This window comes from Physeter macrocephalus, chromosome 10 (genome assembly GCF_002837175.3).
Source record: "Physeter macrocephalus isolate SW-GA chromosome 10, ASM283717v5, whole genome shotgun sequence".
Classification (NCBI taxonomy): domain Eukaryota; kingdom Metazoa; phylum Chordata; class Mammalia; order Artiodactyla; family Physeteridae; genus Physeter; species Physeter macrocephalus.
In genome coordinates, this window is record NC_041223.1 from 3539688 (window position 1) to 3560078 (window position 20391).

The 20391-nt window shown below is 35.9% G+C and overlaps 1 protein-coding gene across 1 annotated transcript in view; it reads left to right on the top strand.

The window, feature by feature from the left end:
- PDE10A (phosphodiesterase 10A) overlaps nt 1-20391 on the top strand; it is a 296650-nt gene that overhangs the window by 121805 nt on the left and 154454 nt on the right. Inside the window, 1 exon segment of the mRNA XM_055087406.1 lies at nt 2483-2611. Coding sequence (XP_054943381.1) covers nt 2483-2611 — 129 coding nt within the window.

Sequence of the window (20391 nt, forward strand, 5' to 3'; positions counted from 1 at the left end):
GTTTTTTGGATTTTAACCATTCTAATAGGTGTGTAGTGGAATCTCATTTTTGTTTAGCGTCAACTCGCAAATGATCATCTTTGCATATTCTTATTTGCCACGTCTATATCTTCTTTTGCGAAGTGGCTCTTCAGCGCTTTGACTCATTTTTAATTGGGGTTTTTTTCTTTTTGAGTTTTAAGCATTCTTTGTATATTTTAGATACAGTTCCTTTATCCGATATGTAATTTGGCAGATAGGACTTGTATAATACGCACTAAGATGAAATGAGTTGACAGTGAGTCAATTATGACTTTATATTTTCAGCCTGGGTTTCTGGAAAAAACGGAGAGTAATAGTAAGAGAAAAAAGAAAGTTGAGAGTTAAAATCACTTTGGGAATAAGTGGGAAGGAGATGACTCATGTGGTTTTGAGTCAAGATGGAGCTTGAGGTGATGGAAGAATTTCCAAACTAAAGATTAAAATATAGGGCTTCCCCGGTGGCGCAGTGGTTGAGAGTCCGCCTGCCGATGCGGGGGACGCGGGTTCGTGACCCGGTCCGGGAGGAATATATATATATATATATATATATATATATATATATATATATATATATATATATAAAATAAGATTTTGCTGTCATCATCATAGATTATTGTAGAGAAAGCAGAAATAGAGAGCAAATAGAAGTTAGGATAAGAACCATATTGTGTCACAAAAGTGATAGAAGGAAGTTTTAAGAAGGAATCGAACGTTGAATATGTACCACTATGACGGACATAATGAAAGTATGAAAACTACTTTGTCTTCTTGAGGTCAAATCAGCTGTCAGCTTACTTCTATATTCTGTGCCTTTTGTATCTGGGGACCCGAAGTTGCTTTGTCAAGAGAGCTCTCTCTCTTACTTTAATGAGTCTCTTATCTTTAGCACCTTGTAGAATTTCTCAGATTGAATTTTACATCACCGAGGCTCTTTTGCAGGGTGAACATGGGCTGGATCTTTTTTTTTTTTTTTTATCTAATACAACTACATAATTATATATATTATATATATATATATGAGAGATCTATATATCTATATAGTTTAAATTGATTTTTAAAATACTGAATTCATTGAAATAAATCAGTTGCCTTCTCAGTAATACCAGTCTGTTGTAGAATCATACAGTTGTGACTTCAGTCCCCAGCAGAATTAATTAATATGTATAAATTCTGTGCCTTGTCTGTGCTAGAAACATGCAGCCTATTCCCTGAAGTCATGAAGATATACTTGCTTTTTCTCTTTTCTGCATCTAAAAGTACAATTTTCCATTGTCTTTTTCACCTGACCATCCCTAAGGATGGGAATTTATTGAATAATTCACAGAGAGTGTACAGTAGTACAAATAGTTACAATCACTGAGTAATAATTATTGATAGCCTCTTTGTGATTTTGAGTTGTTTAGTGAAATGGCATACCAGCATGAAGCATCAATTTGAAAACATGTAATTTTATATTTTTTTAAGTGAAGATATGTAAAAGTTCTTTGCTTGAAAATTTTGTGTGTATTCAGCAGTTATTATTAGACTATGAAAATTATTTCAGTGAAACTGACTACATATATTGAATATCAATGAAAAAATGTCGAGTATTTTGAACTGAACATTAGTTTTATCACTGGATTTAGTGACCCTGAGAAAAAGGAGAATTTGTGCTGTAAACAGTAAAAGATAAGAACTTATTCATTGAGCATGTTTTTTAGCACCTAAAATGTACCAGTGCTTTATTCTCCCATTTGATACTGTTGCTAGAGTTTCACTTAACCTTAAGTCTTAAATCTATGATAATTACTTGCAAAAAAGTGGAAGCACTTTGCAAGGCTTAACCGAACAGCACTGGAATACAGCATCGGTTCAAATATGACACTGACATTTACTGTTGCAAAACAGCTGTATAACATGATGTAGTATCTATAGTTTAAAATTGCTAAAGTTCTAACTTTACTTTTTTTCCCCTACTTTTTCATAGGGGTAAAATATAAATAACACACAATTTGCCATTTTAACCATATCAAGGATATAATCCAATGGCATTAACTATACTCACTATGTGTGCAGCCATCACCCCTGTCTACTTCTAAAACTTTGTCTTTATCCAAAACAGAAGTTCTGTGCCCATTAAGCAAATAATTCCTCATTCTCCTCTCCCTCGGCCCCTGGATGCCCCTAGTCTACTTTGTCTCTATGAATTTACCTGTTCTAGATATTTCGTATAAGTGGAATCATATAATGTTTGCCCTTTGTGTCTAGCTTATTTTATTTACTATATCATTACTAAGGTTCCTCCATGTTGTAACAGGACTTCATTCCTTCTTATGGATGAATAATAGTCCATTGTATGTATATACATCTTTTAAAAATATTTCTATGTTAAATCAATCTGCATAAATGTCATTTTTCTACATCTTTGATGTAAATGAAGATGTCGTATTGGTTAATTTTATTCTTTTCAATTCTTTTACAGGTTTGACAGATGAAAAAGTGAAGGCATATCTTTCTCTTCACCCCCAGGTATTAGATGAATTTGTATCTGAAAGTGTTAGTGCAGAGACTGTAGAAAAATGGCTGAAGAGGAAAAACAACAAACCAGAAGGTAAGATCTCATTCACACTGAGTGTGGGTTATTTTCTATTTATAGTGACAAAAAAGGTATTTAATACATGCTAGAAAGTAAAATATTAGTAGTTTAATTCTGTAAGAATTTTATTCTGTTTAAAAAGATAACTTAAAATAAGTTAGAATGAGGGGAAACAAATACAAAAGGATGATCTTTAACTAAAAAAATGCCTGGCAAAGAACTGAAAATTTATTTAGATATGACCACATTGAAAAATGCAGAAGTCAGTAGTATTAGACTTGATTTTATTTAATGATTATTATTGATTATAAAAATATTCTTTATATATTTCAAAAATAGATTTATATTATTATATTTTGCAAAATGAATTATTCAAACAATTTTTGTATGTGCACAGTAGGAAAAGAACTCTTGACTTGCATTAGACATTTTATTTACACTCCTAAACTTAAGATGTGGTTATATTTATGGAAAAAAGAAAGGTGGACTCAAAAGGAATGTGAAGTCAAATAAATTTCCCCCAAAATTGAGTCTTTGTTAATATATTGGATTTGGTTATTCTCGTATAATTTTAATTTTGGATTTAAATGAATTTATATTTGGCCAATTATGACTTCTCATTTCTATGAATGTTGCTTTTATAGTGGAAATTAAAATTTATATATGATTCTAACTATATAGAGAAGTTTTATATTAAAAAAACCAAAATATTTACTATTTTTCTGGAAATTTTTTTTGCGTAAAAAAATGCTACATTTAAAGTTCAAAAATGACCATTATTAAAATATTATGCTGTTAGACCTATGCTAATAGTGTGCTGCCTGGAGCTGATTTTCCTCACTCTACATATGAAAGTTTCTATAATTTTCTTACATAATTTTTATAATAAAAAAGAGGTGGATTTTTTTAAAAAGAGTTTTTGGTATTGAAACACAAAGTTGTTTTTAAAGTGTCCATGGGTGGGTGTGAATGTGTATGCATGTATGTGTGGATTGAGAGGGAGGGAAGAGAGAGAGAGAGAGAACTATACCTAAATCAGAGACAGGCATATTCTTTTCAAAAGGATCATGGCATTAGTAGTAAGAACAAAGCTTGACATGGCATGTTTCATCTATTACAAACCTTACACATTTCCAAACAGTTCCAAATGTCTGAAACTTTCAGAAGTGTGACTGAGTTGTACTTAAGGCAACCTGCTGTATAATGGTGGACAGTAATATAATGCAAACATATATGCTGCCAACATTGTTAATCAACTACACTCCCATATAAAATGAAAAGTTAAAAATACATACTATGTCTCTGAGGTATGAAATTGAGCATAGGTCTTAGAAAATGAAAAGAATGGCATGCTGTTTTAGTGTTACAGTGATAGTTAACTTTTAAAGTTTTATAAATATTTGAATGTCATTCCACATCTCCCGAATCTGTTTTCTGTATTAGTTAACCAAATAATACTTTAAACCTCTTAATACATATACTCGAGAGTTAAATGATTATTAAGAATAGCAATGTGTAACTGAAACGATACTCAGTTATGCTGGAAGAAAAACTTGTCCTTATAAGGAGATGATTTTGACAGTGACCCTGTGCCGGGCTAGAGACTCTTGATGCCACCGAGAATGTGAATGAATCGTCCTCTCGGGGCTCACCGTCTAGTGGTGGGGACAGGCGTAGAAGTAACCACAGCACAGAATGCATCAGGAGTAGACAAGGATGCAAGCAGTTTGCAGTGGAAGGGCATTAAAAGGAATCTTTAATTCTACTGCTGCGGTCCAGTAAGACCCTTTTTACCTCCTCTTCCAAGGAGTTTATCACAAGAATGTTACCTCATTACATCTGCTTTATATCCAGTGAGCTTCTGTAGCATGGCCCCTGCAGGCTGTTTAAAGGCAAGGGTTAGCACTAAACTTGTGTGAGTGGCGTGGAAAAAGCGTTGCCCAGTCTTCTTTGGGATAGATGTAGAAAGCCAGTTAAATATGTTTATTTCATTTATATAGTCATGGATTAAAGTAGTGGTTCTCTGAACCATCTCCTTTCTTTTCCCTCACCCCGCCCTTCTCATTACTATCCCTTCATTGAAAATGTCTTGAGGAAGAAAATTCTTGTCAGGAGGATTTTTAGGGAGTGTTTCTATTTCCATGTGTGGACCCAGGAACAGAAAGTGTGATAGCTAGAAGGTCTTGGAGAATATTTTGTTGAAAATGAGAAAAACCTATCCAAATTATTTCATTTTGTGTCAGTTTAGTAAAAGAAAATGAAGTAAGGAAAACTGTGCTGGAATAAGTAATTTGCACAACGCTTTGTACATTATAAGTACTCAATAAATATTTATTTTATTTATTTTTTTAAACACAGATAAACCAGCCTCGTATGGAAATGATCTGTATTATGGGGACAGAAAATCGTGTAAAGGCATATTCTGCTTAGAGAAAGATCCTATATGAAAATTCAAATTTTTAAACAAATGAATAAACGGGTGATTATTTAAATTACAGAATTATATTTGCCTTTAAAATGGTCAGCTTTCATACTGCTTGCACGTGTTTCTTTTTTTTTTTTTTTTTTTTTTTGTGGTATGCGGGCCTCCCTCTGCTGTGGCCTCTCCCGCCCCGCGGAGCACAGGCTCCGGACGGGTTTGTGATAAAGACCTTCTTAATATACTATTTTTTTTTTTTTTTTTTTTTTTTTTTGTGGTATGCGGGCCTCCCTCTGCTGTGGCCTCTCCCGCCCCGCGGAGCACAGGCTCCGGACGCGCAGGCTCAGCGGCCACGGCCCACGGGATCCCCCCGGACCGGGGCGCGAACCCGGTTCCCCTGCATCGGCAGGCGGACGCGCAACCACCGCGCCACCAGGGAAGCCCGCACGTGTTTCTTAATGATGACTGTGCTATCCAAAAAGCCAGTTTTTCTTCGATCATTTAGCATTTTATTCAGCACCTGCTGTTTGCTTGGTGCTCAGATGGCAAAATGCTTAAAAAGTAGAGAACGCATGACATTTTATTTAAACTATGGTAATATTCATAATGGACTAATGTTGTGTGACCATAGAGCAGTTGTAATTTTCAAGACAGCTCACATATATTGACCCTTTACATCTGGTTGAATTAATGAAGGTTAAGTAAGCTCATGTTCATTTGGCAGATGTTGGAACTGTGCAAGGGAAGCTAAAGGGTCACTAACGGTCCAGCGTTTATCACAAGAATGTGTCTCATTACATCTGCTTTATATTCAGTGAGATTCTGTAGCATGGCCCCTGCAGGCTGTTTAAAGGCAAGGGTTAGCACTAAACTTGTGTGAGTGGCGTGGAAAAAGCGTTGCCCAGTCTATCATATGTACCTGTAAATGTCAAGTAATTAACAATGAAAATGTTAGTGCTGTCAGCTGCCTTCAATGTTTACAAGAATGGTTTCTTTCTTTACCCAAAGAATATAGTTACATTTTTTCACCTCTCCATGATTCTAGAGATGGCATTTAATTTTCATTCAAATAAAACTGTTAGATATTTCATACTTAGAATTAGTGGGATTTAATGTATGCCCCCCAAACCTATTATATACAACCTAAATTGTGAATTAAGTAGCATTTGCCCTACTTGGTATATAACATACAGTGTCTATGCTAGTGTATGTAATGTAGCAGGATATTAAGTTAACAAAGCATGAATTTGCCAAAGCACACAATGTTAGAAGACTTCAGTTAGTAAGACACTAATCAGTGATGTGTTAACTATTAGGACATACCATGAATAAGAAAAAAACACATAATTGAAATAGTTTACTTGGAACTTCATTTCGGGCACTTTCTCTCTTTTCCTTAAAATTACGTTGTCTCAAATGTTGAAATTACATTTTCACATAGAACTTTCATATTCCTTTTCATAATGGAAAACAGAAAATGTGTTGAGTGTTGCATGCCTTAATCTAAATTATAAATAAACGTGAGTTCACCATCTGGTAACTAGAAGGGGGATAAAGTTGATACTAATTCATTTGTAAAGAGTTACTTGATGTATTTCGTTAATTCTGTTAATTGTGCATATTACTGTTAAAGGTACACCTTTAATATATTCTTTTTGAGAGTGTTTGGGCTCCTTAGCAATCCAGTCAAGTTGATTGGGATTTTTATAACTTCAAAAGATTACGTCAGATCATCACAAATATTGTTAGTGATTATGAAACTAATTCAAATAAATTTAATAGCTTTGTTATAGACTAGATTGATTTCTGAAGCGATTTTTATATTATCTGTAAAGTTCCTATCGGTGGTAGCTATTATTTTTTCATTCAACGTTGTTATTTCCTAAATAAAAATTTTGTTTGCGAGGGATTCTAACTAATGAAAATGTTATGAGCTAATGCAATTTTGAAAATACTTTGTTTTTGTTGGTGTTTCTTTTTATAAAAATTGTATTTGTTAATTGCACATATTATAGACAAAGATGTATAATAGAAATAATTGCATCTATTTAAAATAATTTTCTCGGCATTTAAAATTTTGTTTCATGTAATGCAGATTTTTAAAAATAAAAAGCCTGTGAAAGGTAAGTGATATAACCATTTCTCTGTGTGTGTGTGTGTGTGTGTGTGTGTGTGTGTGATTTAAGCTACCCCTTAAAAGCTTCCTGAAGATTTAACATTGATCTGGATTATGTGACCAAAGGTTGAATAATCATTTCTAGAAACATTCATTTGAGTGGTGAATTGTAGCTGGAATGTGACCAGGTACTACTCATTTCTCTAGCTACTTACTCAGCATGCCAGTTGACAAAGATCTGTGTAGTACCTACTATGGGAGTATAGTTGGAAAACAAGGAATATAAATTTGATTCCCTCAAGGTCACTTTCTGATAGAGGAAGACAGATAATAAACACATAAGCTAAGAATAAGATTTATTTCAGTATTTGTTGACTGTGTATGTTTGAAAACATCTAGCATAAGGTCTAGCAATTAGAAATTTTTAGGAGAATTAGATTTGCTTGAGATTTTAAAATCCACATTGTTTGCTTTCGGATAGTCAGACAGAGCCTGTGTTTTATATCAAGCATGTGTGCCTGTTCATCTGCCCTGTCCTGGGCTCTTTGTAAGTCACAGGAGCACTATTTCTCGTGTTTACTGCCCTTAAAGGACTCATAATCTTGTGGTGTGGAAAGAAGATATGAAACTCTGAGAGTACAGCAACTGAGGGTGTATAATCAAGTGTTAAATTGTGTGGTATAGTTGATCAAGACAACACTTGTGAGAATTGGGGTCCTTAAGAGGTATGAAAATTGAGAAGGCTTTTTGTAGGAATTTGTTTTTGATTTAGGCAACTGGTACCCCAGATCACCGCCAACATCACTTGGGAACTAGTTAGGAAGGCCATAGGTTGGGTCTCAGCCCAGACCGCCTGAATCAGAAACTCCTGTGGTTGCACCGGCAATCTGTGTTGTAACAAGCGCCCACCGCGGTCCCCGGCCCCCGCCCCGGCCCTGGCCCCCGGCCCCCCGGTAATTCTGATGCAAGCTAACACTTGAGAACCACAGCCTTGGGCACTGGGGTGGGGGCCTGTGGAGGAGTAAGTGTGGTGCTGCTGTTGGCTGCAGGGAGCAACAGGAGAAAAGGCAGGGCTGCAGGACTTGCTGTGATTTCCTTCTGGGAGAGGCTGAATAGGGAGGATTTGTCACAAAATTCTGGGTAGAAGCAAGTTGATAGAAAGCAGTAGGGTGGTCGAAAGCAAGTTGGCTAAAAGAGCTCAAATAGAAGTTTGGTTAAAGAGAATATGTTCAGTCACTCTTCTTTTCTTTTTAAAAAAGTTTCTGGATTTTGTTTTGTTTGTTTGCTTTTGTAGTGCTGGCAGTTTTGATATGCTGTGGAGTCATTTGGTATAGATTTTACATCTTGAAAATATTTTTTCTTATTTTAAGAATGGGGGAAGTTGCTGTTAAAATTTTTGTCTTTCTACTCTCAATTTTATTTTAGCTACTTATTCATGTTCTGCATTGACTGTAATAGGAAAAGCAGAAACAATGTAAAAATCCAAAATAGGTGTTTAATTGATAGCTTTGCTAAAGTATGGTGAGTTGCAGAGCTACGTATATTATCACCTTTTTGCAAGATAATAATCACATATAAATGCATAGACAAAGAGCTAGTAAAATATATGTCATTGTGGTGGTTTTTGGATTTTGGGGATTTATAGGTGTGTTTATATCCTTATATGTGTTGCTGTTATAATAAGAAATAATTAGAAGAAATATTAAAAGAAAGTTTTTAGAGTTTTTCTTATATGGAGGGTTTTGCCCCAAATTGCAGTACTTCTAATTCAGTTTAAACCAATTATCCTCTGCTTGTTTGGCTACTTTTCTGTTGCAAGGGATAATAAACATTTATGCTATATTTACTAATCCCTTTATTATTGGCTTTTCCTCCTCCTCCCCCATATGTTATCTTCGGTGACATAGATTATCACATAGGAAGTTGGTGGCTGAAATGGGGTCTAGCAAAGCACACAGCTCAGTTTTTTCCCAGAGTCATCATTTTGGGTTTACAAATTATTTTACTCAAATTTACCGAGTATCTTCTATATGTTTAGCATTTGCTAAGAAGCATCAGACATGAATTCAGTTGTAATTGAATTTACTGTCTAAAGGGGACAAAAAAAAATTAAGTCATTTGACCATAATTCTTTAAATCAGTTATATCAGTTTTTTCCTTGTGATGAGAACTTGTAGGATCTACTCTCTTAGCAGCTTTCAAATACCGTGCACCTGTGGTAACTGTAGTCATCGTGCTGTACGTTGAATCCTCAGTATTTATCACATAACTTGAAGTTTGTACCTGTTGACCACTTTCACTCAATCTCCTCATCCTAAATCAGTTTACAAAGGGTTAAGGTTGAAAGCTTTTTCTTAAAGGTCAGGAACAAGACAAGCTTGCCCACTCTCACCACTTGTATTCAACATGGTACTGGAAGTCCTGGACAGAACAATAAGGCGAGCAAAAGATGTAAAAAGCATCAGAATTGGAAAGGAGGATGTAAAAGGGTCTCTATTGGAAGATTATATGATTTTATGTATAGAAAATACTAAAGATGCTGCCAAAAAGTTGTTAGATCTAATCAGCTAATTCAGGAAAATTGAAGAATACAGAAATCAGTAGTGTTTCTATACACTCACAATGTATTATTTGAAAAAGAAATAAAACAATCTCATTTACAATAGCATCAAAAACAATAAAATTCTTAGGAATAAATTTCACCAAGGAGGTGAAATACCTCTACTCTGAAAACTGCAAGACACTGATGAAAGAAATCGAAGAAGACACAAATAAATTGAAAGATGTACTGCGTTCATGGATTGGAAGAATTAATATTGTTAAAATGTCCATACTACCCAAAACCATCTGTAGATTTAACGCAATCCCTATCAAGATTCCAGTGGCAATTTTTTATACAAGTTGAAAAAAAAATCCTAAAATTCACATGAAACCATAAAAGGCCCTAAATAGCCAAAGAATACTGAGAAAGAACAAAGTGGTAGGTATCACACTTCATGATTTCAAGGTATAGTACTTAAAACAGTATGGTACTATATGAAAAAAGACAAATAGATCAATGGAATAGAATCAAGAGCCCAGAAATACACCCAAACATATGTCAAATAACATTTGACCATGGAGCCAAGAATGCTAAAAGGAGAAAAGACAGTCTTCAGTAAATGGTGCTGGGAAGATTGAATTTTCACATGTGAAAGAATGAAACTTAGACCCCTATCTTATACCATTCACAAAGATTAACATAAATTGGATCAAAGACTTAAATGTAAGACCTGAAACCATGAAACTCCTAGACAAAAACAAAGGAAAAATAGCTACTTGACATTGGTGTTGGCAGTGATGTTTTAGATATGACATCTCCAAACACAAGCAACAAAAACAAAACTAAGCAAGTGAGACTACATCGAGCTAAAAACTTCTGCACAACAAAAGAAACAATGAATAAAATGAAAAGCCATCCTATAGAATGGGGAAAAAATTTGCCAACAATCTGATAAGAAATTAATACATCAAAATAAGTAAGGAACTCATTCAATTCAATAGCAACAACAGTAAAAGAAAAAAATAATCCAATTTAAAAATGGGCAAAGGACCTGAATAGACACTTTTCCAAAAGAGATATGGGAATAGCCAACAGGTACATGAAAAGATGTTCAACTTCTGGAATCATTAGGGAAATGCAAATCAAAACCACTTCACACCTGTTAGAATGGCCATCATCAAAAAGACAAGAGCTTTGGAACTTCCCTGGTGGTCCAGTGATTAAGACTCCATGCTTCCACTGCAGGGGCACGGGTTCGATCCCTGGCCAGGGAACTAAGATCCCGCATGCCGCGTGGTGCGACCGAAAAAAAAAAAGGCCAAGAGCTAACAAATGCTGGCAAGGATGTGGAGAAAAGGGTATCCTAGTGCACTGTTGGTAGGAGTCTAAATTGGTACAGTCACTGTGGAAAACAGTATGGAGTTCCTTAAAAAAATAAAAATACTATTAACATAGGATCCAGCAATTGCACTCCTGGGAATATATCTGAAGGAAATGAAAACACTCTGTCAAAGAGATATCTGCACCCCAATGTTCTCCTGCAGCATTATTTACGATAGTCAAGACATGGAAGCAACCTAGGTGTCCACTGATGAACAAATAAAGAAGTTGTGGTACAGATATACAACGGAATATTATTCAGTTATTTTAAAGAAGGGGAAATCCTGCCACCTGTGACAACATGGATGGACTTTGAGGGCATTTTGCTACGTCAGAGAGAGACAAATGCTGTAAGATCTCACTTTTTTTTAATGTTGAATCAAAAAATAATAATAACTGAAAAGGAGACCAGATTTGTGGTTAGTAGAGGTCGGGGGTGGGGTGATGGGAGGGGGAATTTGGATGAAGGTGGTTAAAAGGCACACATTCCCAATTATCAGATAATTAATACTAGGAAAGTAACGTAAAACATGATGACTATAGTTAACCCTGGTATGTGATACACCAGCTGTTAAGAGAGTAGACCGTAAGAGTCCTCATCACAAGGAAAAATTTTTTTTCTTTTTTTTCTTTTTTAAAATTTGTATCTATATCAGATGATGGATATAAACTAAACTTACTCTGGTAACCATTTCACAATATATGTAAGTCAAATCTTTATGCTGTATACCCTGAACTTGTATAGTGCTGTATGTCAATTATATCTCGGTAAAACTAGAAAAAAATCATTTAAAAAGGTGCTAAAAAGGAAGGTTGGTGTTTAAGCTCAGGCCTGAAGGATGAATTTGCTATTTATTTATTTTCTTTGGCTGCACTGGGTCTTCGTTGCTGCACGCGGGCTTTCTCTAGTTGCGGCGAGCAGGGGCTACTCTTCGCTGCAGTGCCCGGGCTTCTCCATTGCAGTGGCTTCTCTTGTTGCGGAGCACGGGCTCTAGGCACGTGGGCTTCAGTAGTTGTGGCTCGCGGGCTCTAGAGCACAGGCTCAGTAGTTGCGGCACAGGGGCTTAGTTGCTCTGCGGCAGGTGGGAATCTTCCCAGACCAGGGCTCAAACCCGTGTCCCCTGCATTGGCGGGCGGATTCTTAACCACTGCGCCACCAGGGAAGCCCTGATTTGCAATTCTATTAGAGGAGAGGGAGAAAGAGTTGGAGGACTCCAAAGGTGGAAGGGGTTTTGTTGGAGAATCGTGGAGGGAGGAGGATGCGGATGTGAACAGAGAACCACCCTACAAGACTGTTCAGGTCATATTTAAGGGCTTTGGATTTTATCTTGAGAGTAACATGAAGGTATCGAAAGGTTTGAAGGAGGTCTGATAAGACATATTTTGAATGGATTTTCACAATCTACAGTATCTTGTTTGGTCTGAAAAAAAATCAATGCAGTGAAGTTTCAGCCTCTGGTCAGTTGTCATCTTCCCAGAACTCATCAGCACATTTGTTCGGGGGTTTGTTTTGTCAGTATCAGTTGATAACTTACTTGCAGATATCTTTTTTTTTTTTTTTTTTTTGTGGTATGCGGGCCTCCCTCTGCTGCGGCCTCTCCCGTTGCGGGGCACAGGCTCCGGACGCGCAGGTTCAGCGGCCACGGCTCACGGGTCCAGCCGCTCCGCGGCACGTGGGATCCTCCCAGACCGGGGCGCGAACCCGGTTCCCCTGCATCGGCAGGCGGACGCGCAACCACTGCGCCACCAGGGAAGCCCTACTTGCAGATATCTTAATGCAGTAGCTCAGTATTTTGAAATGGAAGCCAAAAGTGTGTATCTCTAACGTTTATGAAATACCAAGGAATAAAGTTTTGCTGGGAACTTTTTATAGAACCTGTATGACTAATATTTTCAAGTGGAGTAAATAAATGTTCATGTTGGTTTTGGCACAATTTAAAACCTAATGGTAAAACATTGAATGTATTTGGGGGAAAGTGAACATTGAGTGAACAAGATTCAGGAAGAGAGAAAGCACTCATTTCTTTAATCTGTATAAATCATGAAACATTATCAAGAATGACTCATAAAGCACAGAACATTGAGAAGAGACACAACAAAACAAGAATGGTTCTCAAACTTGCAAAACAATTGAACAGGAAATGATAAAAATGATGAAAGGAATTATTTATCTTGGAGTAATTTTATAAACATGAAGGGCTTGTAATCAACAAATGAACCATTAATACTAGGGATGTTTTAGAAATTAATCTAAGACTAAGGATTTTACAAGTCAAGGGTCCTTAGATTAATCAGAGTTGAAACTCCTTATTTTGGAATTTATGTAATGTTTTTCACTTTAAGAGTTTACCTAAAAAATATATAAACAAGCATATTTATTTTCCTAATTATATATGTATGAGATTTATTTGAGATGGACTTATTAATAATATTTCTCACAGCCTTGAAATTTTTTTTTAGACATCAGTGGAGGCACTCAGATTTCAGTTTGGCTTATAATTGTCCTTATACTGTAGTGCCTGTTCAGCTTTCTATACATTCTTTTATTGTGGGGCTAAGAAAATTAAGTTCTAGACTAAGTCCTATTAGAACTTTCTTCATAATTTTTTTATATGAAAGTATAATACAAAGAATGGAAACTTAAAATGTGTTTATTGGCAATTTCTAAGATACGTGACTTCAGTTCTTTTTTTGTGTTTGATACTCTAAGGAGGAAATTAGAAGGGACTTTAGAAGCAAAATATTTTTTCTGATATTTTTTCACATAAAAAGACTTATGCATTCCCCATACACATTTAAAAATATAACATGTAGCATATATTTAAATTATTTTTGTTTTAAGAATTACACATCCATTTCTTAGAACAGCATCCTGTTATGCAGAATTCTTGCTCTAAATATTCATTGAAGGAAGGAATACACTTAAGTTAAATATGGACATGCAAAGTTTCAGTAAAACTGGGGATTACTAATATAAATCAATCAAAGCTTTATGAAATGAAATTAGTGCCTGGCTAGTAAACACGTATAGAAAGAATGAATAAGTGAATATAGTGAAGCCCATAAGATTACAGAAAATCCCCATACTGTTTTGTAAAATTAAAATTTTAAAAACTGGTTTTTATGCTATTAAGGAAAAGCAACAATAACAATAACAGGAAAGAGCAGGTATAGCAGATGCTCCTATGGATAAAAAATATATATATTAACTTACTCAAATAGTAAAAACAAGCAGAGATATCAGTAAAGTTATAAATTGTGTAAAAAATGAATTTTTCAAATGATAATGGCAAATAATAATGTGGTACTTATTTGCCAACTACTATTTTAAGCGCTTTACATATATTAATTCAGCTAATCCTTACAACAATATTATGAGAAGGATATTATCACCATCCCCAACTTACAGATGAGGAAACTGAAATAGATCTGTAAAGCATCAGAGCTGGGATATGAACACAAGTATTGAAAGCAGGGCCTGGGGCTTCCCTGGTGGCACAGTGGTTAAGAATCCACCTGCCAGTGCAGGGGACATGGGTTCAATCCCCGGTCTGTGAAGATCCCACCTGCCAAAAAGTTGTTAGATCTAATAAGCTAATTCCGGAAATTGTGAACTGGCAGTTGCTCCACCTGCCACGGAGCAACTGAGCCCGTGCACCACAACTACTGAGACTGCACTCTAGATCCCGTGAGCCCCAACGACTGAAACCCGCGTGCCACAACTACTGAAGCCCGCGTGTCACAACTACTGAAGTTCACGCACCTAGAGCCCGTGCTCCGCAACAAGAGAAGACACCGCACTGAGAAGCCCGCGCAATGCAAAGAAGAGTAGCCCCCGCTCACTGCAACTAGAGAAAGCCTGAGTGCGGCAACGCAGCCATAAATAAATAAATAAATTTACTTTTTAAAAAAAGAAAGCAGGGCTTGGAAGATATATTTATACACCTATGTGCATCATAACATGATTTGCAATGGCCAGTGGTTGGAAGCAGCCCTAGTGTCCACTGATGGATGAGTGGATAAGCAAAATGTGGTCTATCCATACAGTGGAATATCATTCAGCCTTAAAAAGGAAGGGAATTCTGACACATGCTACAACATGTATGAACCTTGAGGACATGATCCCATCACAAAAGGACAAATACTGTGAGTTTCTACTAATACGAGGTACCCAGAGTAGACAAATTCTTAGAGACAGAAAGTTGAACGGTGGTTGCCAGGGGCTGGGGTAGGCAGGAATGGGGAATCAGTGTTTAATGGGTACAGAGTTTCAGTTTTGCAAGATGAAAACGTTCTGGAGATGGATTGCACAATAACACAAATATAGTAAACACCACTGAACTGCATACTTAGAAGTGGTTAAAATGGTAAATTTTATGTTGTGCATTTTATCAAAAATTTTTTACTTAAAAATTAAAAAGAAAATTCCAATCAACTATCACATCATTTAGGAAGCCTTTGGGGGACACCCCCAGGTTGACTTAGATGGGCCAGTTGCTTCCAATGGCACCCCAGCTTGCTCTCCTGGCTCCGGGATACTGTGCATAGGAGTAAGTCCATGGTTTGTGAGGCTCGAGAGACCCTCTTGAAGAAAATTTGGTATAAAAGCAAGTATTTCTTTTCTTTTTTTAGTTTTAATTTTATTGGAGAATAGTTGATTTACAGTGTATGTTAGTTTCAGGTGTACATCAAAGTGATTCAATTATGCATATACATATATTCATTCTTTTTAAGATTCTTTTCTCATATAGGTTATCACAGAATATTGAGTAGAATTCCCTATGCTATACAGTAGGTCCTTGTTGGTTATCTACTTTATATATAGTAGTGTGTATATGTTAATCCCAAACTCCTGATTTATCCCTCCCCATGATTCCCCTTTGGTAACCATTAGTTTGTTTCTGATGTCTGTAAGTCTGTTTCTGTTTTGTAAATAAGTTTATTTGTATCATTTTTTAAAAATTAGATTCCACATATTCATATGATATTTTTCTTTGTCTGACTTACTTCACTTACTATGATAAACTCTAGGTTCATCCAAAAGTGAATATTTCTTTGGATTGGGAAAATAAATGACCTTAAATTAAGTATTTTTAAAAGCTGAAAAATCTACGAACATTACACAAATCCAGAAAATTAACATAATACTGTATTAACTTTAGTTATTTCCCCTTTTGAGGAATTGTGAATAATACTAATGCAATTTTAAATAACTCCCTAGAAGAGCAGTTTCATGGGAAATGCTGGGTCATGTTGCTTTTACTGGAGTGTTTTTATGTGTTGATTAATGTTTTGGTCTTTTTGATGAGATTTTAATCTTATCTCTTGGATAGGGATCTTTGAGTCTTCTGAGTCCATTTAAGACATCATAAGATGTGTTTAGATGTGTAAAAAATATCATCTGTTTCATACTTAACCTACTTAGCTTTGATTTCTTAAGAGATTTTTTTTAATTTACTAGGTTTCTAATTGTAAGAAGGAATCATTTGGTGGCAGAGCTTTCCGGGATTGGCTAATAAGCCTCTAATCTCTTATGCAGTGTTTGACATAATGGGAAATATTAAATGTTCGCTTAATGAATAAAAGATGGATAAGTGAATGAATAATTCACAAGCACTCTAATGTATATAATGAAATTAGTTGTAATTCATGGTAAGATAGTGATATAAGGTTATTATCTTAGCTCATTATATTAAAAATACAGCTTTTTATATTACTTTGAACTGGAATCGTTAGAGTAATCTATATATTGCTTACCACAGAAAATGAGTCACTTGTTAGAGCCCAAGGACACACTGTCTAAAGGTAGCTGTTATTTTATTCTACTATGTCCTTGTAGTTGTCGAACATGGTAAAGGGAATAATTATATATGTAATTCAAAGTGAAATATGATATTTATGATTATTTTAAATATTTTTCAATTGATGTTTTCCTTTAATGATTTAATTTGGATACATGATAGAGGGGAAGCGTGTGACCAATTTATTCTAAAGCCCCAGTAGCTCTCATAGGTCTCATGTTAACCTCACTTTTCCATTCGTTAATGAAAAATTACTTTTGGAAATGTAAAAGTTGCTTATAATTTGTTCTTGCATTCTTAACGTGCAAAGTGGTGTCAGACTACTAAGTGCTTTTATACTGTCATCAGAAATAGTGCCAGCCAGTAAGGTTTCATGTGTGATGTGGTAGTCGAAGGTTGTTTGATCTGGATCAATAAAAACAGGTGAGGCACAGCCTGTTTTTGATGTGTGTAGATCTTTGGGAATAATGTAACTCGATAAAGCAATCATTAAGTTGACAGTTTAGGAGTTTTATATATTTGAAAATCAGGGTTAGAATAGGGAAGCAGTATGGTGGTTATAGGTAATTACGGTCAGAAAAAATAATTAAAATGGCAGTATTCAGACAGTTTGCTGTAATTCTGCTGTTTCTCTGGACTGTTTGTAACATTAGGATGATCCTATATTTACCTTCTGATTCTTACTATGCTTTCATGCTTCCTGAGATAGTAAAGTGAGTTGTAAAAAGTTAATTTGACTGAACTTATGTATCTGTGATGCTGTTGGGAGTATATTTTAAAAAGAAAACCTAATAGGGATACCATCATTTGGTTGTTCACTCTATAATTTATTTCTGGAGAAGTTTGAAAATTAACTTAATTTCAATATTATTGTAATGACACTGTAATTATACTCTTATTTCTTGGTAGTAGCACACAGGTAGACTCAGTTTCACATACAAAAATACTAGTCTGTTACTTCCTGACTGCCACTCCAGCACGGTGGGCTTCTGTAAGTATTCGTTGCACCATCTGCAGGGGGTGTAGCTTAGGTTAGCTATCAATTTATACAGTCACGTGGTTATTGTATTTGTTATCCACTCATTCATTTGTTCACTCATGTATTTACTACATGCTAGTCAAAGCAGTTCTAACTAAATCAAGTGATTCGATGTATGGTTAGGCCGTCTGGTCTGCCAGCCCAACAGTGTTAGATGAAAAGTTGGAGAATATTACCTTTTGTAATTTATCGTCATTTAAAATATATGTATTCTTTCCTTATTTTCTTAGCAAAAAAAAAAACACAAAACAGATACACAGGCAGGTTCTCCTCATTCTATTTATGGTAGATGTTCTACTGCAGCCAAATTTTGGAAATGCATATTTGTTAATGAAACTAAATTTGTGTACAACCTATTCACTTTTAAAGTCAAGTGCTGAAATTAATTTCATAATATTTTCTTCTCTTTTTGATAGATGCAGTTGAGGTTCTTTTGCATTTAATTGTCAAGTAAGATTTAAATCCTGGGATATATCTATTTAACATAGGTTAAATTAGCTTTGCCCAAGAAGAGCCTAATTTCTACTACCAGATAACTAAAAAAACCGGAAACAGAATAGTTTCCATAAATTTAGAAGGGTGGCGTAAAATGAGGTTGCGGATTCCCATTTCACCGTGTTTGAATTTACGCACACAAGTACTTCATGACTTAATGGCCATGTAATTCCTTCATAACAAACTTAATGGACATATAATTACTTTGTAACAACAGATGTGCTGGGCCTATTGCAACAGGAATTTTTAACTTGAAAGCATCTGTTTAATCCTAATTTTAGAAATAGGGAGAATTTTGAAGATGAGAGGAATATGGGTAGAGCACAATTTGGGGGGGGGCAGTGGATATCGGGAGTTCAGTTATGGACATGTTAAGTTTGAGATGTTTATTAGACATAAAAATATAGGGTCAGATAGGCAGTTGGATATTTGAGTCTGAAATTCAGAGTATGCTTAGGGCTGAAGAAATGAATTTGAAATCATGAGCATATAGACAGCATTTAGAGCCACGAGACCGTATGAGTAAGTGTAGACAGAGGTTCAAGGACCAGGCGCCCTGTAGAATTTCAACGTAGGAGTTTGGGGAAAAGGATCCAGCAAGAGAAACAGAAGGGAAGTGTTCCGTGAGCTAGGAAGATAACTGAGAGAGTGTGGTGTCCTGGGAGCCAAGGGCAGAAAACCTATGGGAAGGAGTGAACAGCCGTGTCAGACGCTGCTGGTGAATCAAGTGAGATGAGGGTGAAGAACTGATCGTTTACTTTAGCAATGTGGAAGTATTAGTGATTTGGCTAAGCATGGTTTTGGTGGAGTGGTACAGTTGATTGGGGTGGGATTAAGAGAGAGTGGGAGGAGAGGGCTTGGAGGTGAAGTGTACATACAAGTCTTTTTTTTTTTTTTTAACATCTTTATTGGAGTATAATTGCCTTACAGTGTTGTGTCAGTTTCAGCTGTGTAACAGAGTGAATCAGCTATACGTATACATATATCCCCATATCCCCTCCCTCTTGCATCTCCCTCCCACCCTCTCTATTCCCACCCCTCTAGATGGTGACAAAGCACTGACCTGATCTCCCTGTGCTATGCGGCTGCTTCCCACTAGCTGTCTGTTTTACATTTGGTAGTGTATATATGTCAATGTTACTCTCTCACTTCGTCCCAGTTTACCCTTCCCCCTCCCCGTGTCCTCAGGTCCATTCTCTACGTCTGCATCTTTATTCCTGTCCTGCCCCTAGGTTCATCAGAACGATTTCTTTTTTTTTAAGATTCCATATATATGTGTTAGCATACGGTATTTGTTTTTCTCTTTCTGAGTTACTTCACTCTGTATGACAGTCTCCAGGTCCATCCACCTCACTACAAATAACTCAATTTCATTTCTTTTTATGGCTGAGTAATATTCCATTGTATATATGTGCCACATCTTCTTTATCCATTCATCTGTCAATGGACCACTTAAGTTGCTTCCATGTCCTGGCTATTGTAAATAGAGCTGCAGTGAACAGCTGTTCATTGTGGTACATGTCTCTTTTTGAATTATGATTTTCTCAGGGTGTATGCCAAGTAATGGGATTGCTGGGTCATATAGTAGTTCTAGTTTTAGTTTTTTAAGGAACTTCCATACTTTTCTCCAAATTGGCTGTGTCAGTCTACGTTGCCACCAACAGTGCAAGAGGGTTCCCTTTTCTCCACACCCTCTCCAGCATTTATTGTTTGTAGATTTTTTGATGATGGCCATTCTGACCGGTGTGAGGTGATACCTTATTGTAGTTTTGATTTGCATTTCTCTATTTATTAGTGATGTTGAGCATCCTTTCATGTGGTTGTTGGCAATCTGTATATCTCCTTTGGAGAAATGTCTATTCAGGTCTTCTGCCCATTTTTTGGATTGGGTTGTTTGTTTTTTTGTTATTGAGCTGCATGAGCTGCTTGTAAATTTTGGAGATTAATCCTTTGTCAGTTGCTTTGTTTGCAAATATTTTGTCCCATTCTGAGGGTTGTCTTTT